The sequence below is a fragment of the Neodiprion pinetum genome, chromosome 7 (assembly GCF_021155775.2).
Source record: "Neodiprion pinetum isolate iyNeoPine1 chromosome 7, iyNeoPine1.2, whole genome shotgun sequence".
Lineage (NCBI taxonomy): Eukaryota > Metazoa > Arthropoda > Insecta > Hymenoptera > Diprionidae > Neodiprion > Neodiprion pinetum.
The window spans coordinates 18,399,560-18,426,721 of NC_060238.1; the positions used below are offsets into that span (position 1 = coordinate 18,399,560).

At 35.2% G+C, this 27,162-nt stretch overlaps 4 protein-coding genes across 7 annotated transcripts; 2 read left to right on the forward strand and 2 right to left on the reverse strand.

Moving 5' to 3' along the window:
* Positions 1-595: 595 nt before the first annotated feature.
* Mfap1 (Microfibril-associated protein 1) lies at positions 596-4,180 on the forward strand. The gene is made up of 4 exons (XM_046635535.2): positions 596-858; positions 1,003-1,682; positions 1,925-2,094; positions 2,500-4,180. Exons 1-4 carry the CDS (start codon positions 765-767, stop codon positions 2,933-2,935), a joined length of 1,380 nt encoding a protein of 459 aa, XP_046491491.1. The 5' UTR covers positions 596-764; the 3' UTR covers positions 2,936-4,180.
* On the reverse strand, positions 3,278-15,515 carry Dcr-2 (Endoribonuclease Dcr-2). Of its 4 annotated transcripts, none has more exons than XM_046635525.2 (27): positions 14,902-15,515; positions 14,248-14,409; positions 13,642-13,819; positions 12,911-13,150; positions 12,528-12,822; positions 12,345-12,421; positions 12,110-12,213; positions 10,938-11,076; positions 10,714-10,844; positions 10,279-10,519; positions 9,965-10,216; positions 9,620-9,889; positions 9,348-9,521; positions 9,082-9,286; positions 8,673-8,991; positions 8,224-8,594; positions 7,951-8,099; positions 7,763-7,876; positions 7,212-7,511; positions 6,762-6,977; positions 6,319-6,519; positions 6,074-6,155; positions 5,705-5,925; positions 5,189-5,360; positions 5,019-5,094; positions 4,785-4,940; positions 3,278-4,709 (listed from the first exon to the last, which is right to left on the reverse strand). In XM_046635525.2, exons 2-27 carry the CDS (start codon positions 14,403-14,405, stop codon positions 4,700-4,702), a joined length of 4,851 nt encoding a protein of 1,616 aa, XP_046491481.1. In that variant the 5' UTR covers positions 14,406-14,409; positions 14,902-15,515; the 3' UTR covers positions 3,278-4,699. The 4 variants fall into 4 exon arrangements, with proteins under 4 accessions (XP_046491481.1, XP_046491482.1, XP_046491479.1 ...); XM_046635526.2 differs by having other exon boundaries at positions 10,938-11,022; positions 14,885-15,515; XM_046635523.2 differs by having other exon boundaries at positions 14,885-15,515.
* A 1,858-nt stretch (positions 15,516-17,373) lies between these two features.
* LOC124223867 (calpain-B-like) lies at positions 17,374-24,105 on the reverse strand. Its single transcript, XM_046636219.1, has 14 exons — positions 23,896-24,105; positions 23,674-23,770; positions 22,922-23,116; positions 22,561-22,751; positions 21,152-21,446; positions 20,638-20,777; positions 20,251-20,558; positions 19,558-19,712; positions 19,210-19,433; positions 18,743-18,788; positions 18,434-18,578; positions 17,909-18,021; positions 17,634-17,829; positions 17,374-17,552 (listed from the first exon to the last, which is right to left on the reverse strand). Exons 1-14 carry the CDS (start codon positions 23,967-23,969, stop codon positions 17,485-17,487), a joined length of 2,247 nt encoding a protein of 748 aa, XP_046492175.1. The 5' UTR covers positions 23,970-24,105; the 3' UTR covers positions 17,374-17,484.
* Positions 24,106-24,922: 817 nt separating this feature from the next.
* On the forward strand, positions 24,923-27,087 carry LOC124223719 (odorant receptor coreceptor-like). The gene is made up of 7 exons (XM_046635953.1): positions 24,923-25,108; positions 25,205-25,354; positions 25,442-25,663; positions 25,781-26,061; positions 26,174-26,273; positions 26,349-26,606; positions 27,028-27,087. The coding sequence occupies exons 1-7, from the start codon at positions 24,923-24,925 to the stop codon at positions 27,085-27,087; spliced, it is 1,257 nt and encodes a 418-aa protein (XP_046491909.1).
* The last annotated feature ends 75 nt before the right edge of the window (positions 27,088-27,162 follow it).

Consider the following 27,162-nt stretch of genomic DNA (forward strand, 5'->3'; position numbering starts at 1 on the left):
TGTTTGCAACTACATTATTTTTATTCTTCGACAGCTTAGACGCTTCAATGCCTCCGCTGCTTCGCTAACTGAGCACATGTCTGTTGGTAGTCGCTGAATTTCGTGTGTTCAATAGAGCCATAGAAGATTTGTTTACTTCGATGTTTGTCACACAATTTGTGTCAAAATGAGCCTTCTAATATGTATTCGAATTCTCGAAACGTGTCCGATGCGTTGGATGTTTGATAACACTGAATTTTATTCATTGCTGATTCAAATGATTTATCAAATATCAGTCGATGGTGCATTAGAAATGTTGATCAGATGAATTGCTTACCTACAATAGTCGATTGATCAGCGAATTATCTCCTCTGTCGGTAACAATGGTAACGGCACAACTGATATTGGACTGGGCACGTTGCTGGGTGTATTTGATGCGATTCCAAACATATCCTATGAGCACTGAACATTCCCTGCAAGTGAAACAGAATTCACTAATTATAAAAAACATTAGTGCAAAAGAGATAGAAAAATCTGCCAGTGCTGTCAACATCAAAACCAACCACCAGCGATGAGATCTGGATATCACAAGGTTACCAACCAAACAGCTGAACCAAATGACAAGGCTGGTAAAATGGCGTTTTGTTGTTGAAGCTGGTTGAAGCAGAGATGAGTAGGGAGTGAAGTCAAGTCCATGTTATTGACTCGCACGCCGTGAGCTGCTGTGAATTGCGATCATACGACAGCATTTGTAGATGACCGGTTAAACAAACAATTTCTATACAATGATGGATTATTTTGTGACTAATAACTCGTTGGCACCAGCACCCATGGGTATACAAAGTACCGCGGGTGCAGTGCCAGTTAAAAATGACAAAGGTGAGCTGATTTATTATGTGAGACACCTGTTTACTGTACTCCCAATAAGTTGCATACGTTTTAAAGCTTACTTTATTATGAAATTTAGGCATAAAGTTTTGTACAATTGAAGATATGCATTCAATTTTCGTTCAATATTTTCAGGCGAATTGTCGATGAAAAAGGTTAAGGTCCATCGTTATGTGTCCGGCAAACGTCCCGATTATGCGCCTATGGCGAGTTCGGATGAAGAGTCCGAGGATGAAGATTTCATGGAAAAGCGAACACTCAAACCTCTCGAGGAATTAGAGACTGTAACTGATATCCCTGTTCCGTCACACGGTAAACTGAGGGACGAGGATGATCCTAGGCTGAGGCGTTTAACTAGAATCGAGAAGCACAAGGAGGTCGATACAGAAATTCGTGTTGAAAGGCATCGGCACATTCACGAACCTGAGGTATTGGAGACTGAGCCTGAGCGAACGCGCGAAAGGATAAAATTGGAGAGCTCAGATTCCTCGGAGGATGAAGATTTGTCCGATTCTGAAATTGAAAGACGTCGAGACGCATTGAAACAGCGAGTTTTATCTAAGAAGGAAGCTGACCAGGAAATGTTTCATGAAGAAGATGAGGAGAAGCTCCGAACCAACAGCTCCGAAGATAGCTCAGAGTATGAAGAATACACCGATTCTGAGGAAGAAACTGGACCGAGATTGAAACCTGTTTTCGTCCGGAAAAAGGATAGGATCACTGTTATGGAAAAAGAGAAGGAAGCTATGAAACAAAAGCAGGCCGAAATAGAAGCCAAGAAAATGGCAGAGGAAAGAAAAAGGCAGACATTGAGGGTAATCCTTTTGGAAACTGATATTCATTCAATCTTGAATCCTTTCTAAACATGTTTTCACCCCTTATCAAGGTATTAAGGAAAGAGAAACTTTATATGTTGCGATTTCTTTCTTGTTCACTAACGACAAGCTTCACTTACCAACTTTTCGTCCAAGTAGACATTAAACAATCGAGCTAAACTAGACTATACACTTTGAAAATTGTGAATCTTTCGGCTGATGTTGATTTTGGTTATTTTTAGATGGTAGAAGACGCTATACGAAAAGAAACCCAAACTGGCAAGACTATAGTAGATCAGGAAGGAAACATAAACGATGTTTGCACCGACGATGAGAACGACGAAGTGGAATATGAGGCATGGAAACTACGCGAGTTGAAGAGAATAAAACGAGACAGAGAGGAACGAGAACAGTACGTAAACTCAAGAATATTTTCCACTCAAATCATTCTTTTAAAGATATCTTTGGGAATTCGTTTAATTTGAAACTGAAAAAACCATACTGCTAAAAATTTCGAACAAACGGAACATAAAAATGCCTGGGTTTTCAAAAAAGTCTAACTACCAATAAGGTTGAATTTAGTAACATTAATGCGTCGAAATATTGATAAAGAAGTACTATTTTGTAATGTTTAGATGACTAAAGAAGTTTTCGTGAAATACAAGAATGTTTCACCTCATTACGGTTCACTGAATTTTTGACAGTCCCAAAGTTGGGATATTTTTCCTAAATATGCATCGCGACATTATTGTTACAAATTTCAGTCTCATGACTACCACTGTAATCCAACTCAACCCTATATTTTTCTATCCAACAGATTGGAAAAGGAACGGTTAGAGATAGAGCGACTTCGCAATATGACAGAAGAAGAGCGTCGTCAGGAACTGCGTCTAAACCCAAAATTGGTAACGAACAAAGCAGCGAAAGGAAAGTACAAGTTTTTGCAGAAGTACTACCATCGCGGTGCATTCTATTTGGACAAAGACGATACAATTTTCAAACGAGATTTCTCTGGTGCAACGTTGGAAGATCATTTCGACAAAACTATATTGCCGAAAGTAATGCAAGTGAAAAACTTTGGGCGTAGCGGTAGAACCAAGTACACACATTTGGTAGATCAAGACACAACGCAGTTTGATTCACCATGGATTTCTGAGACCGCTCAAAACTTAAAATTCCACAATAACCAAGCTGCTGGAATGAAACAAGTTTTCGATAAACCATCGCTAAAAAAACGAGGCAATGAAAATTGATATGGTGCAGGATGAATTGTGTCTTTACAATGTTGGGAAATGAGACTAGGACCATTTACAAATGTTCAGTTTCACTTTACCTGTTGCGGACAATTCCGTTTGGGTCTTTGAAATTGAGGAACCCACTACGGGAAGGAAGAAATTACTTATTCATAACTCGGGTTATTTTTGTATAACTGATATCAATTTTACTCTTTAATTCATTCAATACAAAAATTTGACAATAATATATTTCTGGTTCACATTTAAAGCCCCAGTCATTCATCATAATTCTGGGTGAAAGATAAGTGTGGTAAAAAGGCGTTGAATACATTTATAGGCATTTTCATTTTGAAGTAAAAATTACCCACAAAATAACTTTCACCTCGAAAATTATGAGCCAATGAAATTGTGATTTCAAATCATCGGTGACTAACAACTAGTCTGCATGTGTACATACAAAAGCCGATCGTTACTCTGGATATAGACGTAATTCAATACTGGAATGCCTACAATGTAATCGTAGGAAATAAATATCTGTGTTAGGCTAATAGAATGAATAGATAACTAACCAACTTCATTAATATCTTGAAGATGTATGATTTTTACAGTTTAAATTTTTTTAAGTTACTTCAACTGTACAGTTGAAAACAATAAAAAAACTATTTTGTTCCACAGAAGTTTCAGTTGTTATTACACAAAGATTCAACAAGCAAACATACATGTTTGAATTTTTTCGATTTGGAGTTCTTGTTTCCAATAATTTGTAGGTTTGATATCGATGGAAGATCGACATAACAACTTACATCAGTTTTCTTTGAAACTATAGTTGAAAGTAAAAAAAACCTGTCTTAGTTATCTAAATACATGATTTTAAAACATACATTTGTTTATTTAGTTTGTCCAAACATAAAACTGTTTAGAAATAAATTCAAACAATTAATTGAAAAAATCTGAAAATAAATCTATTTTTGAATTTGAAGTACGAAACTCTCTATGTAATTGAAATTTAAATATATAAAGTTCATGGGCTAAGTTTCGTATATAAAACGATCATTATAAAGCTAAATAAATCTAATAAAATTTGAATTCTCAATAGCACCCATGTCTGTAGTATACTATAAAACCAAATGTTAAGCATAGTCGCATAGTAACCTTGAAACGGCTTGCACTGTTACATGTTGTAAGAAAAATTCTAAAAACTTATGGGTTCGTTAAGCTATAAATTCAAGCGGGTATCGACGAGCTGAATACAAATAACAAAAGTTCGAACAAAAAACATTATCCTCACACAATACCCATTTAGTATCAAAAAAATTCTGTATATAATACGTAAAAAATTGCACAATTTAATAGGTCATGCTTTGCGTTTTCATTTATTGCGATTGATTCTCTAATTACCTAGTACATTTTTAATAAATCTGAGTTAGTATCGTTGATCTTTTTAGAAAAATATTTGGAAAATCTTGGAAGTTACAAATAAAATTATAAAATCGATAATCGTTATTATTTGATTTTTATCTAAGATTATTTACGATGCCCCACTTCGTTAGTATCTATGTATTTATAATTAGCGAAGCTTTCAAAGTACATAGATATTTCGATTCGTAATAGATACCATAATGCCGTTGCATAGGCACACTTGGTCCTACCTGTTTTTGGAGGTAATTTCTTATTTCTGTTATGTTTTTCTCTCCATTCTTATACTTCATTTTTTTCATCTTCTATATATTCATGCACGAAATGTTACATGGGAAGCATGCGGATAAGCAATCTACATGCACACTACATATTCCTGAATAAATAAAAGTAAAAAGGGGTTGAAAACGGCTTCAAATAACGCATGTTGTTCCGCATCACTATTCATTACCTGCGTCTCAGCTCCTTCAAAGCTTGTTTGGCAGCTGCACATTTAGCTTCTTTTGTATTACTCCCAAATCCATGAATAATTTTCTTTTTATTACCACAAATTGTTATCTCAAGTGGTACCATAATCGTATCCTTATTATCAAGGGCAATTGCAGGGCTGAGAATAGCATTATTTTAAGATAAATTAAAAGATTCAATGCATGTGAATGCACAATATTAATGCAATCATACTTACAAAAATTTCGGGTGAGCACCTTGTGTCTCATATAACATTCGAACAGGTTGCTTTGGAACATTTTTACTGAATGTATCTGTAAAGAAATTTTATTTCAATGTTCATCAATGGTACTTTATTTTTAGTAACTAACTTGTTTCAAATTGAAGCAGCAATTTTTTGCTACGCACCAATTTCGCGGTGCATTAAGGCATAAAATATTTCCCAAACTTTCGTCAACGATTTACCACTGTCTAGGTAAATGGCTCCAGCCAATGCCTCAAAAATATCACCCAAAACTTTGGGTACGCTAACAAATTCGGCCATACTGTGTCTAGTTTCTTCCAATAAAACGTACAATAGCTGTAAAAATATACACGCATTAAACGTTAAACGACACAATAAAAAAAAGTTTCCACAAAAGTTTGATCTTTGAATAACAATTTATAATCCAAGTTACTATTAGTTCTAACCAGGTTATACTATACCTTGATTTATAAATATCAATAGCATTACACAGTAAAAAATGATTAATAATGTAACACTTTTACCGCCAGTTTTTCATTGCTATTAACTGAAAATTTGATATTACAGAAATAGATTGAAAAAATAATAATTTTCAAATAGTCGAAAAATTTATAAATTCGGGAAGCCGATAACGCAATCATGCAGACATCACCAATTTACAAATAATTCACGATGAATACCTCATCATCTATTGCATGCTCTCTCTGTTCTTGAAATGCGACAAATTTGTCGACCATATCAATAAGCAGTGGAGAATACGCCAAAAGATATGTGTGTAATCCGTATCGAACCGCTAGACAAGCAAAAATGATGTTATTAACCAGTGCTGATCTGAGATCCGTAAGTTGCCCAGGTGACAAATTGTCAAAATTTTCGAAGATGTAAGCAGTGATGAGGAAATCTACAAATGGAAAGAGAAAAATTCAGTAGCACACCATTTAAAAAAAAAAAAAGATTTATAATAAAAACTTAAAAAATCAGTACGACTTTAATTCAAAATTTTGTTTAATCAATGAAATTACCGTGTGATAGAACATTATTTTTCTCACCTAATATTGCATCGCCCAAAAATTCCAGCCTCTCATAAGAGGCTGTTATAACATTGGGTGAATAAGACGAATGACTAAAGGCCTGTAAAAATTATACAAATTTGAGATTGTGGAACAAATTGGATTGTGAGATAAATTGTTTATTACAAATCGTAATAAATGGAACAAAAAAAATTGAATATTTACAAGAAATTTTGTATGTGGTTATCAAGATTAAAAAAGAAATATCAAAATCAATTCATTACCTGCAATAGAAAGCCTCGATTTTGAAATTTGTATCCTATTCTTTCTTCAAGTGTGCTTGCCCATGCCATATGCATATTGGGGTTCCCATCGCCAATAAGTGGGTTCTTGGGCTCTCCGCCTAATATGCTTTCAACAGGAATTTCGCATGGTATAATTTGGAACCATTGCAGAAGTTTTGCAGCACCCTCGATGCCTGTGCTCTGTAAATTAAACTTTTAAATCTCGCGTGCCCTGAGTCATTTGTTAGCTAAGTTAGAGCAAACTCAAGTATTAAATTGCATGCATAATTTGTAAAGTTGACAATTTTTTAACATTTCATGACTGTTAATACTAATCTCATGAACTTACGAAAATTTCATAAATCTCATCTCATAAAATTTTTCATATTTCCATCGAGATGTTATACTTTTATTCAAGTTGAAGAAAAATTTTAAAACGCTACCTGCAAATATACTCCGATAAGGGCCTCCACACAGTCCGCAACTGTTTTGTCAGACACGGTTTGAACGCACAAAAAATGTTCTAAACCAGATTGAGCGTCTCCACCTTCCCATCCACATACTTTATCTTGAATCTCCTCGATAGTGTTACTATTTAGATACCCAGACAATTGTTCTTCTTTCGATATCCTCAAATTGTATAAAATGTTTGGCGATACCTAAGCAAAAATTTTAAACAGAATGGTAATCAATTTAAGTCAGTGAATTTCAATGTTATGATTTATAATCTTTTCTCTAATACTCCGATCAAAACTGTCACTTCTCCCTAAATTTTTGCCACATAGTGTGTGCGAACAATTTGAAAAATTTAGTGCACTTTAAATAAGTGGGTATGATGATAAAGCACATTGAAAAGAATTCTGTAATGAATGTTTAGAAAATAATTTGCATACCTCTGCACGCAACAGTATCCCCTGTAATTTTCTGTGTACTGAATAAGCCGGCACAATAAAATTGCTTGTGGGTGTAAATTCCTCAACCTTGATCATGCCAGGTAATTTTTTGTTGAAACCAGCGTAATAAAGATTACGATTACCAATTATTTTTCCTTTAATCGAAGTGAGATGACCCTCCGGAAAAGTGGGAAACGTGTCCGTCAAAAACAATGACGTAAAAAATTTTAGAAATGAATCTCCAAGCGTTTCAAGAATTTCTAAATTCATCACGTCATGCGACATTTTAGCAGTCAATGCCTGTGAAATTCATAGAAAACTTTCATCAGGCTTCTGTATTAATCGTATATTTATTGGGTTTCTTTTTTTGTGGGGACTATTTATTTTTCGCTCCCGACCTGAAATTTTGTTGGAAATGCTTAAAAAAAAATTCCCCCAAAATAAGCATTTCCAACATTTCAGGTCGGAAGCGAAAAAAAAATAGTCCCAAAAAAAGCACCCTAATATTTATACATATATATGTATATTACTTTTTAAGTGTGAACACTCACTTCCATTATAGAGACTTGATCAGGACCATTTTGTGTAGTTTGGTAGAGTAATTTTATTTTTGGTACTTGTACGTCTGGTTTACTCATATGATTTCGAGCTTTGATATTGTTTCTCTAGAAGCAGATACGATTCATGTAATAATTATGTGATACAATCAGTGAAGTGATACTTTATCCCATATCTTTACCAGAATATCACTATCTTCTTGGGAAGAAGAGGACATGAAACGTTCGTAGTAATCTATGTCAATTAATTGAATCTCGTCAATATTTCGCTCAATATCTTGAGGCTCCTGGCTCTTGGTCCATGAGTACAGTTTTGACTCTGAATCCAACACTAATAAAAAAAAAAAAAATCCATACATCATACAATTGGATAAGGATTCAAGTGCTTCTTTTCATATAAGACCTGTGTTTATTGATTTTCTACTTACTCACCGCGCCGTGAAAATTATTCTTACCATCAAATTCAGGTCCTGTTAATTCAGGCCTTGATTGCACAGTTTCGGGTAACAAATCATCAGAGGACGTATCAAGTGAAGGTTCATTATCTGCAATGTTTACTGTGTTTTCTGAGACTCTGAAATCCTTCCATTTTTGTCTAGCATCCGACTTGGCCAACCCCAACTTGACATCGGCTTCAATGGTTACTCGTAGTTGGTCAGCAATCAACAATTGTGAAATCCTATGAATAATGGACGGCAGGGTGGTCGCCTTGAGCCAATATAAAGAAGAGAACTCAAATCTGACGCACAACTCTGGTACCAAATGTTCTTCGAAATCTTCAGACAAATCAGCTCGCTTTCGTTTACTTAATCCAGCACTTGATCCCCTTTTTGAAGTAAAGATCCAAATGTGCTGATCTTAGAATTCAATATAACGATTTTACGCAAGTAGAATAATAACTCACCGTGGTCTGATACAATTTAGTTTTGTCGAAATGGCTTTAACTTCAAGCAGAGGCTGTCGCCCTTCTTCAATAAGAAGATCGTGCTTGCTTTTAAAATAGTGCACATATGAGTAATAGTCAAGTGTGGGAAAACTCGACTCAGCGAATCTATCTTCACAAATTTGGGTAACTATGTATACATTTGCTGATCTATAGCTTGGCCTGACTAAAGCAAGTTCATAGTCTACGTTTCTGACACAGATTGGTTTCTCCGGCTTTATGGGCTCTATTTTGTGGTTGGACTTAACAGTTTCCCAGTTTATCTCCCATTTATGGTCAACTAAAAACAGTAAAAGCCAAGCATAGATCAGAGAAGTGATTAAGTTTTGAGTCGTGCGTTCTAATCAAAGAAAACTAAAAATCGTATTACCTGGTACAATCAAGAAACTGTTGTCTAAGTTGTCTTTGTCGAACACCATGAAGGGCTTGATAATTGGCATTACTTCTGTAAAAATCATTGTGTGAAAACATCTGAGCTTTCCTATTTCGTCGGCAGTCAATTGCAGTTTGGTGTGATTAACTTCAACGTTGACATTCACCTCCCCAACATTGAGAAATATCGAAAACGCTGAAAGCTGTGGTGAAAATTTTTTCACTTAAAATCTTTCAGTTTTTGCCAATTAAATTTGTGCATACCTGCGGCATTCTCTTTGTTGATAAAATAGCATATCCAGTACAGTCTGATAAAATGTTGTAAAATACTAAGCGCCGATTATCCTGAGGCACACTATAAATTGGTTTGATATTCAATATGTGAAGATACAAGTCCTGGTCAGGCATGGGAAAAGCAGAGAAGAGACATTCGGGATACTGTAAATAAATTTTTCAAGTCAAGCGCACAAGTAGATTTCTTGCCTTTGCTGGCTCGAACGATAAAAGTTTTTCAGTGCTGTAACATTTTTACATACTACGAGTTCATGTAGCCGTTTCCTGGCTTCCGTTCCTGGCTGTGATAGTGGTGTTTTTTCTTCATCTATCCATAGCGGAAACAAATAGTCAACGTCTTCTAAAATCAGATCAACTGTCACAGGCAATAAGTTGTCCGTTAATTCACCGATATGGTGCAATTCTTTACAGCAATTCAAGGCAGCCGAGCGTTTAGCGAGCTTTATACTCGGCATAGGATCTCCGAGAATTATTTGTTTCAAAGGTGATAATATCGGCACTTGTAAACTGACCTGCAGAGTTATACAGATTAATTAATAAAAGTATTGGCCACAAGAAATTGCTCCATTGTGTATACCATAAAATACCTGGAATTTTAGATCGCCAGTATCTGAACACAGTTTCTTTAATTTCCACGTTGGAGTTAGAGAAACGAAGTGTGAATTCCCCAATGTAGAGCAATAGCGATTCACTAAACTTATTGCGCTTGTTCCAGTGACAACACTAATTTCATTATTAGTATTTGTGACGGCATAAGGTTCTATTTCATTAGTATATAATTCTTGGTCCAATGTTTCGGGAGTTGGTTCAGTACGGAATTGCGATTTGCCAATTAGGAACTGACAATGAAAATTGGGATGATTATTACACTAATTATAATTTGCACAAAGTTCAGACATACCTGTTCCAACTTCTGTTCAATTAATTTGAAGGTGGCATATTTCGGTGCAAATTGATCGTCATTGCTGGGAACTAATATGATATATTTACTCGTTGCATGACGTGCTCGCCCTTTACTTTGTATGTATGATCTAATGTCCATTGGCAAATTGTATCGAACAACCAGAGTGCAGTCTGGAACATCGACTCCCTCTTCTATCACGTCTGTCGCTATGATGCAGTTTGCTTGACCATTTTTTAATCTTGAAAATTATTAAATTTGTTTCAATATTGCATTCACTTTCACGCGTGTTACATTATTTTTGTTTACAAAAATTTAGCGTTCGATTCATTTGAATACGACACGAACTTCGAATGAATTTACATGGCAGCATGTGAGTTGAACTGGATCATGCAAATGTTGGATAATCATACTGGACTTAATCATTTCACTGACTTGTGTAAAACTTCTTTATTCCATTTCCTCTGACAGAGAGATTCTCTGGCGCTATCGTGTGGATTAGCTGAAAACCCGACCATAAATTCAGCAAGTAAAAATTTGTAATTCTCGTTTGTATTGTGCAAATTCTGAAACGAATATTGTGAAACACGTTAAAAAATGTTCTATTCTGCACAATAACTGATTGCTGTTTAAAATAGAAAACAAATCAGCATATTTACCCTTAATACATGGTACAACACTTTGGCTGTAAATCGTCGTTGGACAAAAACAAGGCAACAAAATCTTTGCGAATCCAACTTTTCCCTATTGAAATCCAGGAAAACTTTGAACAATTTCAGAACTTGATCAGATGAAAATCTATAAGATTCGTGAAGGTTGTGATGAATAATTACGGTTGTGAATATTACTATCAAAAGTACGAAATAGAATTCTAAGAGAAGAGCGTAATGTCAGACTTATCAATTTTACTAATTTTTCTTGACAATTACAGTACTGAATTAACAATGTAAACTGTAGAATTAATGGGTTATATAGCAGTAGACAGCTGAAAAGCTGCATAAATTCACAACCAGTAATTCAATTCAATCGGGGTGTATTTTCTTCAAATACATGTAGCCTGTGCTTCGCTTACATTTTTGTTATAAGAATCAATTAATAAGAAGCATTGAATTGACAATCAGAGTCTACCATTACGCTCAGTGACATATTTTGCAGTGCCCATAATATATAAAAGAATGGTTCAAATGATTTACTTCAAATTTGGAGACAGTATTCTTGGATAGTTTATTTTGTTTGCCAAGATTCGATGGTCTTCGTTTTTTTTTCAATAAAATGGCGACCGTTTGAATTCGAAATTTGATTTTTGATAAAACAAAAAAAAAATAAAAATGTCCAGTTTTTTAAATTAGTTAACAACAAAAGATATGGTTAAAGAAAAATGGGACGATGGCAAAGACATTAGACTAGCTGAAAATACTGTTTCCAAATTTGAGGTAAATCCCTTTTAGAGATATCGTAGACAATACAAAATATGCTACCGAATGAAATGGTAGTCGTTAGTTAATACAAAGGTTTCCTACCAATTGATTCTAATGGAAAAAAAAAAAAAAAAAAAATACGCAAATGAAGCTGGATTCGAATATACTTTTGAATAAAACAAATCCAAATCAAATTGAATAATGGGTTATCGACATCTAAATACCAAAAATTGGTCAATTTTTTAGGTGTTTAATTATTTATAGCCTCTTTGGTAAACTTTGGAATGTCTTGAAAATTTTCATTCATATTTTAACACCTAATACTGTTATGTACGCCTATTATTTTGCATAAATATAAACAAAGTTTGTAAATGACATTATGCCTTCGCCTTGTAAATAGCTTTATCACCCACTTCATTATCTGCTCATTGGGTTCGTAACCTTCCATTTCATCCTCAAGTATTTTCCTTATACTGGTCAAAACTGTTATCAGGTAATCAATCACAAAAACAGTTTCCTGAAATTAATATCCTTGAGTTATAAATTCAGTAAAATTTCCCGCTTTTCAACTGTTTGAAACAATTCACTGTCAGTAGTAAATACATTTAATTATATTCACTAATTATCTATTCGATCGCTAATACATACCTGATTATTAATAGATTTTTTTATGTACTCAAGTTGTATGGTATGTAACAGCGCTGCTTTACTTCCACCATATATACCTGAAATAAATTCAATGTGCATTGGTGAGTGTGATAAGGATGTAAGGGTTTAGAATAGAGCAATAGACGTGAAAGATAGCTTTAAAAAACTATAAGACTTTTTTACCCATCACTTTCAAGTGTTCTTCCAGATCACTCAAAACGTTTTGAAATTTGTTCGATTTGCTCTTAGGTTTGAAAACATTATCACTTTTGTTAATCATCTCATGATCAATCTTTATTTCTACTACTTTCAGGATCTCCCTGGCTTGTATCAATCGTGCCATTGTCGATTCTAGTACTGTCAGCCTTAACGGTGGACTGAATCTGACCATGGATTCTATAGGGTTTGTAGCATAGCCTCTAACGCCAATCAATGATTCAACAGCGATAATTTTTCCATGAAACGTAGTTTCTAAATCCTTTGAAAATACATTTATAAAACATGAAGCATAAAATAAAACTAGAAATCCACAGAGTAGGTTTATATAAATAATTCTGTTAACTTACTGTTATCGTCTCGTCAAGCTTTGCAACTTTGATATTGCCGTTCAGAAGAGTCGCTGTTAGGCCCAAGACTCTTGGTTGCTGGTCCTTTGGGCAATCCTTAAAACGCTGCATTATCAAACGCATCGGATGGTCGTTCACAGCTCGGTGACACTCATCAAAAATCATGAGATTTACTTGGCTCAATGATATATAGCCATGATTCAATATATCAAGGAATATTTGGGAAGTCATAACGAGGACCTGGAAATCGGTTAGTAGCAGGTATATTTCAATATCAATATTGATATAATAATTTGAGATAACGACATATTAGTATGTACACAAAATCATCTTGAATTTAAACGATTGCAGGGTCCTTTGCATTAAGGAAATTGAGATAAAAACCACCTTGGAATGACTAACTGTGATAACTCTCAAAACTATTGCAGACATCAAAATAATGATTAAATGTTCTTTAAACAGATAATTTCTTAAAGAAAAAAAAAGTTTGTGCTTCATTGTACATATATTTGAACTTTGTTGTTGTCCATGTGTTGCAAATAATCGCGAAAATGAAAGAAAATACCTGAATGCTGGTTAGAAATTGAATTTTCTAATTATTGCGGTATTCATTGAAAATGATGACAAAAGTTTTAGTTTGCCATCAATTGATGGCAATTGAAATACTTTATCTACACTACTGGTATTACAAAGTTTCAGGAAATATAGATAATATTTATATTGAGTAATACCTGATTATCCTCCAATTCTTGTAACCATTTATCTCTGCTCCAATAATCAACCTGCATTTCGCCTGTGTAACTGCTACAATTTAAATAAGTATGTCTTTGTAAGTATCTTAATTGCTGATCGGCCAGAGCAACAGTATTCACTGCAAAAATTGTTCTTTTACCCCCGACACTGTAAGGCCTAAGAAAAAAGCAAACAATCGTTGAATTATTAGTAAGCTTCAGCCCTAGAAAATGAATTAATAAGTAAATCAATAAGTGACAGAAAAAAAATACACAAGATATAAGTGAATTACATTAGAAAATATTAATGGATTGATTTCATCACCAAACGCTTATGCTAAACTCTGTGAATAATCATAGATTTGTGCAAAAAGCAGGATCAGTTGTTTATAAAGTTAGACCGGTGACTTGTAAACTAATATATGTACAATAATCCATTGACAAGTAGAATTGAAACTATGAAAGTACATGTCATAATGTGACTTATATTTAAGAATGAGTTGAAACTTGTATTATTAAAAATGAGTTCTGACCAGGACTGACTAGTCTAGAATAAGAACTGGATGGCGGAGGAGGAGTTATAAAATACAATGAATAAATGATTACTTGATCACATCGCCGCTTAATTTTTTTATGATCATGACAGCAATGTATGTCTTTCCTGCCCCTGTTGGCAAGTATATGATACTGTTATACTGGACGGCTCTCTCATACAGATCAATCTGATATGGCCTGGCTGAAAATTCTTCGATTGGCTGTACCATGATGCTAAGGAAACAGAAATATTTTAGATTTTAGATTAATTACAATTCAATGTTGTTACGAGTCTAAGACGTAAATTAATGGGTGGCATTGGTAAAAGATTAATTAGCAAAATCTGCTGGAAACATCAGACTTTTTATTTTTCATGTTACTTATCTTCGGAAGTAGCGACTACAGTTATAAACCGGTAGTTTAGTTATTGATTATGATTTTGCTAATACAAAACTTTAAATTATTATTAAAACCTCAGTTTACCTCTTTTCTGTTGAGACAAACAACCAAAAAGCTATGAAGATTTGAAAACAAATGTAGTCGAATCGACGTTACAGGTTAGGTTAGATTTTCGTGTTACAAAACAACTAGTAAAACCATACAGAAATACAAAAACATATTGATCACTTCAATGAGAGGAAATTTTCAAGTACACGATATATTACTGAGAACAGTTGTACAATTCAATTGGTGGAAAGCGTTTCCTTACGATTTAGGAAGTGGTACCGGAGAATAAAACACGGGGACTCCCAGACACTGTTTCTTTGATGCACTGACAATTCGCCGGATCTCTGCTGGATCCCTGAATCGCGCAGTGCTTCGATGCTTCGAATCTTTGACGAAAAATTTCTAAGGCCGGCTAGCTATGTTTGACGTATCTCGCAGGGCGCTGAAAGCGTGGAGGTAATGGCAGTGCCCTACACTTAGGCTGAATTTTCACGGCCAGCGCAATGATGCTGTGCACGGTCTGGCTGTCAAGGTCCCCAGATTAGGAAGGTCACGACACGCGTGGGCAAAAAAATTAGTGAGAATGCGCCAAAAGTTTCGTATGACAATCGATGCTTTCCATTTAGAGCACAATATGACACAGTGTAAACATTTCTGGTCTATTTCTTTGCCCGGATTGGCCGCTTACAATAGAAATTTGCCACACTGTGCTCTAAATGGAAAGCACCCGGTGTGGTTCTAATTCCTGACCTGTCACAATGATTAACCTCAAAATATATACGTGGTTCTATTTATTTCGTGCACGTCAGGATACTAAGGGCGCAACTCGTTAATGCTTAACCTTAAAAAATTGAGCAAGATTGGTCAAAACTAGATAATGCGGTAATGTAAGTTTGATATTTTTTGGGCGAACGCGCATAGAACATTTTTGCCCATGTTATAGTCAGAAAAACTGGAACACGCGTGTCTTGACCGTCTTGACCTTCCTAATCTAGGGACCTTGCATGCTGTGACAGCCAGTAGCGCCACGCTACAACAGCAAAAAACGAACCGTGAAGGAAGTAAAATCTCCCCAGATTTCCCCCTAGATGTAATAATATACATATATATATTAGAATTAATTCGACGAAGTTGGTCATAGTAAAATATCTTTTTATCGATTATTTAAAAGGACCCCTTTCAAAACACAATTCACATCCGAGATAGTAAAGATTAACAAACATTTTAGCGTAATACAAAAGTGTTCAACTTGTAACTAATCTGATACTACTTGGCTTCAATGTACAGTACCAAATGGTAAACGATTGAATTTGAAAAAAATGCTTCATGCTTGAATTTTCACATATTGCCTTTATATATTTCACATAATATTCGTGGATAATTAATCTATCGGTTTTAACAAATATTGGTAGTAAAATTGTTTACCGCTTATTGTCTCACCAGTAACTTATCAAAAAATATAATTCAAACTTTGAAGAAAAACACACTAAAATTTTAATATAAAAAGTGAGAAGTAAAAAAATTGAAAAAAAAAATAATAGTATCTCTGTTATTAACAGTCTCCAGCCCGCATGAAAAAAGCGAAGGGTTCTCATGAAGTCTGTAAAAATATATTCAACTAGTAGTGTTGACGACTTGAAAATCGTTAATGTCTCAAAAATTAGCCAGTCTCCACAAGTCTTAAGTGAAGAACTTTTCCGGATTTCGCACACTAGAGCATGTCAATTTTTGACAATTCTGCATTTTCGCTTCAGTCTGTTATATTCAATAAGCTTTGGATTGATATCCAGTACAAACTGAGTATCAAGAGCTTATAACAATTGTTGATAAACAACAGCAACAAAAGGAAAAATTTTTCCAAAAAAAAAGAAAAAATGAATTTCGATCATTTGTTTACATGTACTATTTTTGGAATAAATAAATAAATAAATTTTATATTTTCTTCAGACTTAAAAATATTTCAGGGTACACGTGGAATCAAAAAACTGGGCAGTTGTTCCCAAAAATGTAGTCTAATAAATAAAAAACTGCAAAAAAAGAAGCTGGACGTCTGAGTGTCCCAGCGTGAATTAAAAGGTTAAAGAAACGTACAACGGCAATAGAAACCAAGGAATGTCTTCTTCGAACATCGTGTTCTATCAACATCTTGGAGTGGCAGGTCGATTACCCGATAGATTCTCAAAATGAAATTCCCAAACGTTTCCGATTATTCCAGTTTCTCTCAAGCAACGTTTCATCATTGTTATACAACTTTGGTTCGCAATCATTAACGTGGAAATTAGACAAAGTTTGGTAATGCTGATAGATTGCAGTGATTTTATTGTCGTGAGCACGATAATATTTGAATGGTATTAACATTATTAGCTCGTGCTCTATCAGGATTTTCTTAAATATCTCCAATAATCTCTGAAAAAGTGACGACAGCTGTGTAAAGAAATTTCATCAACTTTATCAAAGAGATATTTTTGTCAGCGCTACTTTCTCTTTCCTTGTTAATTTACTTACTAATCAAAGCCTGCTCAACGCATAATTACGATGTCCGATGCATAACGCGTAACCGAGGGGACTTTGTCCCGAGATTCGATAAACAATCAAACAGAACTAATATGAAAATAAACCTATTGATCAAACTTTCAAGATGACCTTGAATTATGTGCCTTACGTCGTAAAAGCAATCGGGGCTCTTTAATTTTACAGTCGTTAACCGATTTTAATCATTCTGGTTGTTTATCTTCACACACAAAACACTCGTTGATCGTTATCATTTTATTTAATGCAATAACATTTCTTTCTTAAAGAAGCTTATGGAAAATACATGTTAGTTAATCGTTATAAAACTGTGAAACCTTTTAATTCATAGCATTAAATAGAACAAAGTCCAAACGTAGCTGATTTGGTGCTCGTTCCTTCCTGATTTTTTCCGGATGAATCTGTAAATCCAAGTTCTTAGTGAGATCAAAGCAAAACAATCGGGTCTCAACCAATATGCAAGTATAATCAAATACGCTTACCAATCATCGTCTTCATTTGTAATGCGCACATGACGTAATCCCGGAACGTGATTTTACCAACATTGCTTTCGTAAAGACGCACGAGCTTCTTCAGCGTGTAATTATTCAAATTGTATCCGACACTTTTCACAGCCTTTCTCAATTCGAACGTCTCAAAGTGACCATGCCCGTTTTTGTCGTATTTGTTGAATATTGTCTATGGATCAAACGGTTGTTCCAGTAATAAAAATTAAATAAATCACGGAATCGTGTATTCGTAGAAGAGAAATTCTCACCCTCCACTTTCCAATATCATTCCAAAGTCCTACGTACTCTCTGAATCCAATTTTACCGGAATCCAGCTTATCCAGCATACTTACCATGCTGCGACACTGATACTCTCTGAAATCTTCGTTCAATACAAATTTACTCAATAATGTTATTACGCAGGTCGGTATATTTACATTATACATCATCAGTTGGTTCAAATGAAATAAAATTTTAAGCGCCAATTCATCTTTGCTGCTACCCTGACATAACTAATATGTTCAGTACAATGGATTGAAAATATTCAACATTACGTACTTCGTACTCTATAAATTTTGGCAGACTCACAGGAATACTTTATTATTGCTTATTATTATTTTTTTACCCTAACGAAGTCTGCGGTTCAGATCGAAATGTATTTCCGTGAAGAATACACAATACACTCAACAATTAAGTTTAGATGATTTTTCGGCAACACTATAATCACCAACAAGTAAGGAAATCTTTTTTTTGTCTAACATACATCTCATCTCTATTGACAAAATAATACAAACCTTCTCCAAAGTCATCCTGCAACACTTTCCTCAAATCTTTCCAGCCAACCTCCAACGCACCATTCGCATATTTTTCAAAATCCTGTAATTTTGATTTGTTATCGTTGTAATCCATCGACGAATGAACTTTTGACGAATGAGGTACCTTGAAAAAGGATTTCATTACTAATTATTTAAATCACCTTTCCCGTTGCAGTTATTCTACGATAATTTTCTTATTTCTTCAACGCAAGCGTTCACAGCTGATAAGTTGGCTAGAATTGCAACTGTTCGCGTAATAATTCGAATAACTGTAAAATTTTCCTTTACCGAATCATTGTTCTCCACGCAAAGACCAATTTGCTCGTCCCATTCCCTGTAACGTAAATGTGTTCAATATAATGCATCGCGTTTATTGACCTTATATGCTATAATAATACGTATGATATACTCGATTCTCCGTAACTAAGTAACCAAACTGATAGGGGTAATAGAGGTCATCGAGCTGAGTAAATTAACCTGAAGAACATGGTGGTCTCCGAAGTAGCGTTTTAGTAGTAAAATTTGATATTGGAAATACTTTCGTGTGAAATTCTTAAATTTGATATTATTCGTCTTGTTGTTGACAAAAACCAGTCGTTAAGACACGATTTTTTAACCAATCGAATCTCGTGAACAAGACTTCGGAGACCACACGATCTTCGGGTTAATTTACTCAGCTTGAACCCCTCTATTACCCCTATCAGTTTGGTCACTTAGTTCTAGGACACCCTGCATGTTAATCAAGCATGACTTACTCCATATTAGTCAGATATTCAGAACAGACTCTAAGCAAGAATTCCGCTTCCTTGTCTTTGGAATTAAGAATCGGTGTGATACAGTAATCTCCAGGTGGTAATTCTACCCGGCAGCCGATACTTCGTGAATCTGCCCAAAGTTGGCCGTTGCTAATAACAATCGCTTTCCGTGATTCGAAAAAATTACTGTCCAATGGCTTCGGTAATTTGTGAGGTTTGTCCATCTGTTGAAAAATGTTAAACAACGAAGTTGGTTCTTGCTGTGTTCATTTTTTCCCTACCCCAAATGTTCTGATTAATATTGCTTTTAATCATATACTCCTGTTACAGTACGAACCAAAAACTTACACGATAAATCTGAAACATAAAATCCAGCATTTCGACAACTTTTCGGTTTACCCTTTGATGTTTCTGCATTAATGATACTATCACTGTACATTTATCGTTTCCCTGATCCGGCTGTCCCAAATTTATACGGTACTGTAGATTCTGTACGGGTCTCACTGCAAATTATATTCCAATTGTTTATTACATTTACCGACTAGGCTGACTAAAATAATTTAATTGAAAAAAAAAAATTAAACGGAATGAAAATAATTTTTAATAAAAAAATGTTTTGATTTTATCATGAAAAATCTAAGAGAGCAGCTATTTAGATTTAACGGTACATTTTTCAATGAATAATAATAATAATAATGAATTTTACCGTTTTTTTATATATTGTTAATAATAAATATATTGGTAGAAGTGAGGTTGGATCCCAATCACTGAAATCTCAACAAGTATACCAAATCGTGATATTCAATATAATATCATAATTAATGTATGTTAATTGAGTGTCTAAAACAATATACATTGTTCCCATATCATTGACGGTTCGTGATAATTAAAAACTGTATAAATAGTTTTTTAATTCTTGTATATCGAACATTGTTTACCTTTTCTATATTATTTGAATTTGTTAAAAGAAAAAAATGTTATAGATTTGTGTACATGGCAAAAAGCGTGGAAAAAAATATATCTTTAATTTGATTTCCTTACATAGGCAATCGCTATTGCTCAGCCAAGCTCCCCAATGGTCAATCGAGCCCTTTGAAATACCCCATTTCTTACAGCCATTATGTCCAGCTGTGACGCCACGCACCCACTCGCCATCAAAAGTACCAATTTTCCATTTACGTTTGCCGTCCTTGTTCAATGACCCCGAGTTGAAATAACAAGTCGATACAGAATGGAAATGATTTTGAAAATCTTCGAAAGCCATCCAGAATTCACCGTCAGCGTCAGCGCCAATCCTCATACCGAGTTCTTCTTTCACGTTGTCAGGAACAGATTTCCACTCTTTCGAACTGTAGAATCATCAATCTGGTTTATATTTGGTGGCGAACGATTTTTATTTCAACGTAGTCACTTTTTTCATGACCTTACTTGTCACTCCACGGCCCGTTCCATTCAACCTCATCGCCGAACGGATCTTTTAGTCTCAACAGTCGAACTCCCTTGTATTTCAAGACTTTCGTGATAGCGTAAGCATGATTTGACTTCAAGCCGTTCGCATCAATAGCTGGCTACAGTAAAATGTTTGAAACAGGTAAACGTGATCGTTTTTCATATTCTACTTTTAAAAAAAGTACAAACAACTTCGAGTCCAGAAGTGAATTATCGAGCGTACTATAAAATTTCATTACAGTTAAGTGAAAAATGTATATGCACGCTTATCGAATTTTTAACGATCCGGAAAAATCAATCGTTTCGACTGTAATTTGACATGCCGCGGAGTAACGAAACTCGATAGAGTGTCGAATTTTTCAGACAAATATTCCAGATTCGTTACTCTTTGTTTCTTCATTTTTTTCGTTATAGTCGAACACGGTACGATGTTTCGTAACAAACTTGAAACGTTTTCGTATTATTGATGTAACAAAAATGTATAATTACTTACTGTCGCACATCCTATAAGTGCATGATTTTTTCCCATGTCTTGGAGCATATTGTCAAATATTGCAGTGAGATTATATTCGACGGTAGATATACCTCCGGTTAGATCTTCCGTAGCTTCTGTCGAGAACCCGCCATCCAGAGCACCCCACGAACCATAAAGCTTGGCGTAAGCTTTTACAAGCAATGCGCTCCAGAATTCGTTTCGATCACCCGATTGTACACATATTAATTTTCCGTTTTTCGTTGGCAGGAAATCGTCTATTACGACGTCCACCCATCTTCCGCAGTACCAAAATCTAAGTAAACGGATTACAATTAACAGCCAGTTTACACTGAGAACAATTCCGTTGTGTATAATAGTTGTTAAATAATATGTATCTTTATGATAATGCTTTTGAATATTCTTGAAATTACAAAAGAAATTTCGGTACAAGTTATTATTTAGTGTGTAAATTTTGTGATTAAAGCGAGGTAGTTAAACCTGTTTATTTAATAAGCTACGTTCGTCCCGTTGAACAAGGCCTTAAAATCAATTTCTCGTTGCATCAAAATCAAATCATCTCAAGGATCGTAAAAAAAATGGCGCCCGAGCAATCATAATTTTAAAAAAATAGTAACATATACTAGATTTTCTGATTAAAGCAACAAACTTATTTTCATTATGTGTCCGGAACTACATTTTTCAGTTCAGGCAAAAAAAATGGACAGTATACTGTGTAACGAGGTCGAGGTAAACTCGGTCTTTCCGGGCCGAGCGTAAATTTGGAGTCTCAGGTGAGCCGAAGACGAATATTCCAAATACGCGAGGCGAAAAAACCGTTGCCTCCTTGTTGCACACGCTTCTTTACATAACAAGAGTACGTAACGCACTTTTTGCGAAGCAAGAAATTGAGGTTAGGGTCGTGTGATGTCAGATTCGTTTGCGACAGCGCATGCGCACAGTACAGAAAAGACCACTTTGAACTCCTAGGACTCAAAAGTGGTGTATTCAGTACTCCGCGCATGCGCATTCGCAGACTCATTCGTCCGTCATAGAAACAGGTACTTTGTGTACGGAAAAACGTGTGAAACATGCTCGCGTTATGTAAACTACTTTATATCATACTGCCATGTTCTCCTCGCCTTTCGGCGCGTCTCAAGTGTATGCTTGTGTGAACCTTAGGGGTGGACCTTTCAAGGCCTTGGCCTTAAAAGTAATACTTTAGCCCCTTGGTACACAATGTCCTATTATTATACGCACTGTGTACTGTATAGTAACCACAAATAGAAATTTTACTTAGAGTAAAAGAGTTGTGATAATAGCGATAGCTTGATTTCGTGCAGTCTGCAAGTGTAGACTCAATTTATGACACACATCTTCGAACAGACTTACCATCTTTTGTTTGAACAATACCGGAAGACAAAATTTACCTGAAATGGAATATTCCAGCATAATTTTTTTCTTCAAAGCTTTGATCCTCCGGTACGACTCGAAGTAACATATCTCGGTGCATCGCTAAATTGGAAATACTTGACAGAAGCCAACAATCACCAAACTTCCCTTGCTGAACATCGAATCGTGAAACTCCGTCAACAAATAGTTTTGGATTATCAACTATATCCTGGGAAAAAATACACACATCTTGATTCATACCAGCCACTGATTCGGTCGAGTTTTGAATATTATGGAAACGATTGGGATTTTGAAAGTAAAAGCGAGATACTTAACGGTTCGCAACATATCTTCTAGCTTAACAAACATCATTTATCCACGACAGTTGTTAATACTTACCTTTGGGCGTAGCCACGTCACTCCTTGAACAAGATTATTTTCCGCGTACCAGGCATAGACTGAATCCGGTTTTGAGAATGTCGTGTCTTCGAACAATTCTCCCGTACGCGTTCGTATTGCTAACCATTTTTGCTTCAGTTGATAAAAATCCTGAACATCTCCTCTCGGTCTGAGACCAGATCCGAGTTCTCCTAACTATCAAAAACGAAATGTGACCGTCATTTACTATCAATTCCTGGGTAGCCAGCTTGGCTGTGCTACTCCATTATTAAAGTATTGGATTACGAGTTTCACTCAAACATGGTACTTGTCTCACTAAGGGGATATGCATCTGTACATGTGTAGACATGAGTGAATTTTTGAAATTTACAACTCCCTGACCAATTATTCAATTCGATCGAAGTTTGATTCCTATAAAACTATATAGGACTTCAAACGATCGCCATTTTGTTGAAAAAAAACTCATCGTTAGAACCAGGATAAACTGTCAAGAATACTGTTTTCACACTTAAAGCTGATTAGTTAAGCCGTTATTGAGGTATCGTGAGTTATTTCTAAAAAACTATAAGTGAAGCTTGATCTGCATGCTTTGGATGAAACAAAAGTCCATATAATTGAATACTAGGTTGTGTTGTTATAAATTTCAAAAATTCCCTCATTTCTTCAGCCATCCACTCGTATACGTGACCTTAATTATATATGTTGCAGCAACAGATAATACTGTCGAAAAATAGGAGCATAATTTGAGAGACCTTGAAAATTTTGTTCGGTGAGTAGTGGTTATAGGCATTCCCAGAATTGATGATATCAGAAGAAAAGCACAGTGGCAGGCCATGCAAGGTGGAGTTCCTGTAATTAAAAAGATGCGGAATGACTGTTGAATAATTATAATACTTTTAATTGTGATTTCCATCCTACGAAAACTTTGAGAATTTTTCTGTCAGTTACAGTTATTCAGAGTAAACGTGACTCACCTTTTTCGCAAATCTTCATTGTGTCCACCAACATTGGATTTGGCCGTCTTACCAGAAGACGAAGTCATCGACATGATCGATGGATATATTTCAATGGGCAAGGATTGAAAAGAGTTCAAAGAAGAAAAAAGAAAAGACTTGGGTATAAATCCGGTTTTGGAAGATGTGAGATCAACCAAGTCAATTTTTTTTATAAATGTATGAACTTTTTTGCACAAACGCTTCAACGAGTTCGGTAGTAAGTGGATAACTGGTACTTATAGTCACGCGGATAGGAGGTTTAGGCTATCCGATTTTTTTGGGGGAGAAACAGGAAACCGCCGAACCGCAACACCTTAATCTCATCGCAATTCAAGTCGCAAGACCTAATTAATAAGCTCAGCTACTCGAATCAACTTTAATTAACGCCACGCAAAATTTCATTTCCGCTCCAATTATTTTCATAATATAAATCAGTTGCTTATCAATATATTGATTAAGATTTGCGCACGTTCAAGTTTGCTAACGAAGTCACTGATTAAAGTAATAACATTTAGAAACGATAGGGATCCGTTTTAACCAACGGTGGAAAAGCCGTATTTCGAATTAAATTAAAATTATTCATATGCATCGGTAAGAAAAATTATTTCGAATAATGAAACCTCACACAGTATAGAATTTTAAATATCGCCCAAAATATTCACCACATTAACAACGAGTCGATCACCATCACGACTATAATCATTAGCGGTCGATCAACAACACCAATTGCAATATTTGTTTCAACTATGGTCACCGAAACTTCAAAGGCTAACGTAGTCATTCCTATTGAATGCGAAAGATTAAGTTTAAGCACTCGTCTAACAATTCGACTAATCTCGTTCAATTTAAACGTCAATATTATACGCAAATGGGGTTTATAAGTACGACTAATGATCAGAGCTTGTACTATTCAGCAGTACTTCGTGTATTTCTTCCGTATTCGGAACTCTCAATACCTTCAGCCGTAATGCCACGCGCGAAAAAAGTCAAACTCTATTCCGAACTCATGGCAAACACTTTCAAATACATTCGCTGGAGTGGGCATTGGTTTCCTACCGACGACCTCGACGCGAACAACTCCAAGTTTCTAAGTTTTGAATTTTTCAGATCACTGATTCTCACTCTGACAATACCTTTGCAAGTGATCCCATGCATCATTGACTTGGTATTGAAAATACCGGATATGCCAAAGGTATAAACATGAATAGAATAATAATAAATTAGTCATTTTTGATTATGAAATCATGAGGTTTGACGTTTACCTATAACTTTGATCAATAACTTCTAGGTGATTATGAATGCCATAAGCACTCTTTACGGCATTCAGACATTCTGCAGAGTAATTTTCATCGGCGTAATGAGAAAAGATATTTGGAATATTTTCAAAGAATTTGACAATTTTCAAGTACCCGCGTCGTTTCGTCTTCTCCGTGATCAGGTACTTCCTGAATAAGAGTTTCTTTATAGTACATATCGATTTTTCGCAAACTAAAAACATAAATACATGTCTCCAAACAATGGACAGAATGCGGCCTCGAAGGCGTTCAAAACTTCGAACAGATTATTTCTGGGAATATTCTGCGTAGCACAATTTACAGGATGCTTATTCACTGTCGCACCATTTGTAATGTCATATGAGGCACGAATTCAAAAACTTAAGTTATTGGCATTGAACGGAACAATACCTCACGTCCTGGTATACGAAGCTTGGTATCCCTTTGATGTATCTCGATTTCCAGTTTACCAGGTAAAGTAATACAGTGAACTCAGCAAACTTTAGCAGATTCTGTTTTATTTTTAATCATCGTGATAACATCTCGTACAGGATGATATGAACTTGACGAATACTTATATTCCATTGCAGCTCACTATAATATTCCAATCCTTTTGCGGCTGTGTTTGGATCAACATGACTTCAACTTCGGATGCTATTTTTCTTGCAATTATTATTCGTGAAGCGGAGGAATTCAATGTCTTACATAATATGCTGGTCATACTTTCCAATGTAAAAACGCACAGAGTCAAAGAAAGGTCTGCACAGACAATTAGAAATAACCTCGTTCGACATTCCAGTTGCACCGAGTGGCCCGAGGATCCAAATATTTTGTTGATTTCCTGGATTGAGCACCATCAACTTGTACTCCGGTAAGTATACAAACGTTTTTTAAACCACAAATATACGTATGAGATACATATGAGTGATAAGATTGAATGAGTTAGTCTGAATTGTCGGTAAAAATTGCTAACTACTTTACAGTATCCTAGTAGAAATAAGGAAAACGTTTTCCGTTTTCGTCTTCATTGTGGTTGGATGCAATGCATTGTCTTTGGTTCTTTTGGCATACATCGGAGCTACGGTAATATTTTCCGTGTTTATGAAAAAATTTACTACAATAATTGAGTAGCTTAATGATATTATTATTTCATTACAGATTAAAGACGTGACTGCATTACTTTCAATGATCAGTTTCTTGTTTGTCGTTACGGCACAATTGTTAAGCTTTTCCTGGTACACGGTGAAACTGACAACGAGAGCCGAAGAAATGTCTCAAGAATTACTCAGGATTAATTGGTGGGAAGCTCCTGTTTCCTATAAAATGTCTTCGAAATTCGCATCATTAAGAGCATTGAAAACTGTATCGATATCTGGAATGGGATACTTCGATTTGAATCTGGAAATGTTTTTATCGGTGAGTTGTATTGGTAGATTTATGGCTTGAGACTGAGGTTCTACATAGTTTAAGGGTTGGCCTGAAGTATATTGATATGAAGGTGTATCACGTTAGGTGTGCTAATTACTTCATTTTTAAGATTGTTCAAGGTGCTTCATCGTATTTCATGGTCCTAATTCATTTGACAAGTGACGAATAAATCGCGTCAGATTCCGGGAAACAACAAAACATACAGGATATTATTCGTGTATGACAATTCATGGTGGATTCAACCTATGTAAAAAGTGCATACTTTGACTGCTGATTCCTCAGCTTTCGACGAATGGAAAGACAGGATATTGGTGAAGACGGATTTTGTCAATGCGCACTAGTGACAAGTATAAGTTACACCCAGGAAGATTGTGTTTGCACTAAACAACTTAATTTGTTTGAACGGTAGCACATTTCGCAATTTTACATTCTTGGCGCTGAAAAAACTGATAATACTGTCGATGTGTAATATAAAAACGTTGATCTGAGTGGTGGCGTTGTAAGCTGCAAGTTCCCTGAAACAAAAAATACAGAGTTCGATCTG

What these genes read in the sequence shown, in the direction of transcription:
- Mfap1 (XM_046635535.2), top strand. Translation starts at nt 765, where the DNA reads ATGATGGATTATTTTGTGACTAATAACTCGTTGGCACCAGCACCCATG. An exon ending in GCCAGTTAAAAATGACAAAG is followed by an intron (nt 859 to 1,002) that starts GTGAGCTGATTT and finishes CAATATTTTCAG; the next exon opens with GCGAATTGTCGATGAAAAAG. An exon ending in GACAGAGAGGAACGAGAACA is followed by an intron (nt 2,095 to 2,499) that starts GTACGTAAACTC and finishes TCTATCCAACAG; the next exon opens with ATTGGAAAAGGAACGGTTAG.
- Dcr-2 (XM_046635525.2), bottom strand. Translation starts at nt 14,405, where the DNA reads ATGGTACAGCCAATCGAAGAATTTTCAGCCAGGCCATATCAGATTGAT. An exon ending in AATAAAGAAGTTTTACACAA is followed by an intron (nt 10,520 to 10,713) that starts GTCAGTGAAATG and finishes ATAATTTTCAAG; the next exon opens with ATTAAAAAATGGTCAAGCAA. An exon ending in TTTGGGCGATGCAATATTAG is followed by an intron (nt 5,926 to 6,073) that starts GTGAGAAAAATA and finishes TTCCATTTGTAG; the next exon opens with ATTTCCTCATCACTGCTTAC.
- LOC124223867 (XM_046636219.1), bottom strand. Translation starts at nt 23,969, where the DNA reads ATGTCGATGACTTCGTCTTCTGGTAAGACGGCCAAATCCAATGTTGGT. An exon ending in AATGAAGATTTGCGAAAAAG is followed by an intron (nt 23,771 to 23,895) that starts GTGAGTCACGTT and finishes TTTTAATTACAG; the next exon opens with GAACTCCACCTTGCATGGCC. An exon ending in AACGGGCCGTGGAGTGACAA is followed by an intron (nt 20,559 to 20,637) that starts GTAAGGTCATGA and finishes ATGATTCTACAG; the next exon opens with TTCGAAAGAGTGGAAATCTG.
- LOC124223719 (XM_046635953.1), top strand. Translation starts at nt 24,923, where the DNA reads ATGGCAAACACTTTCAAATACATTCGCTGGAGTGGGCATTGGTTTCCT. An exon ending in AAATACCGGATATGCCAAAG is followed by an intron (nt 25,109 to 25,204) that starts GTATAAACATGA and finishes AATAACTTCTAG; the next exon opens with GTGATTATGAATGCCATAAG. An exon ending in CACCATCAACTTGTACTCCG is followed by an intron (nt 26,062 to 26,173) that starts GTAAGTATACAA and finishes ACTACTTTACAG; the next exon opens with TATCCTAGTAGAAATAAGGA.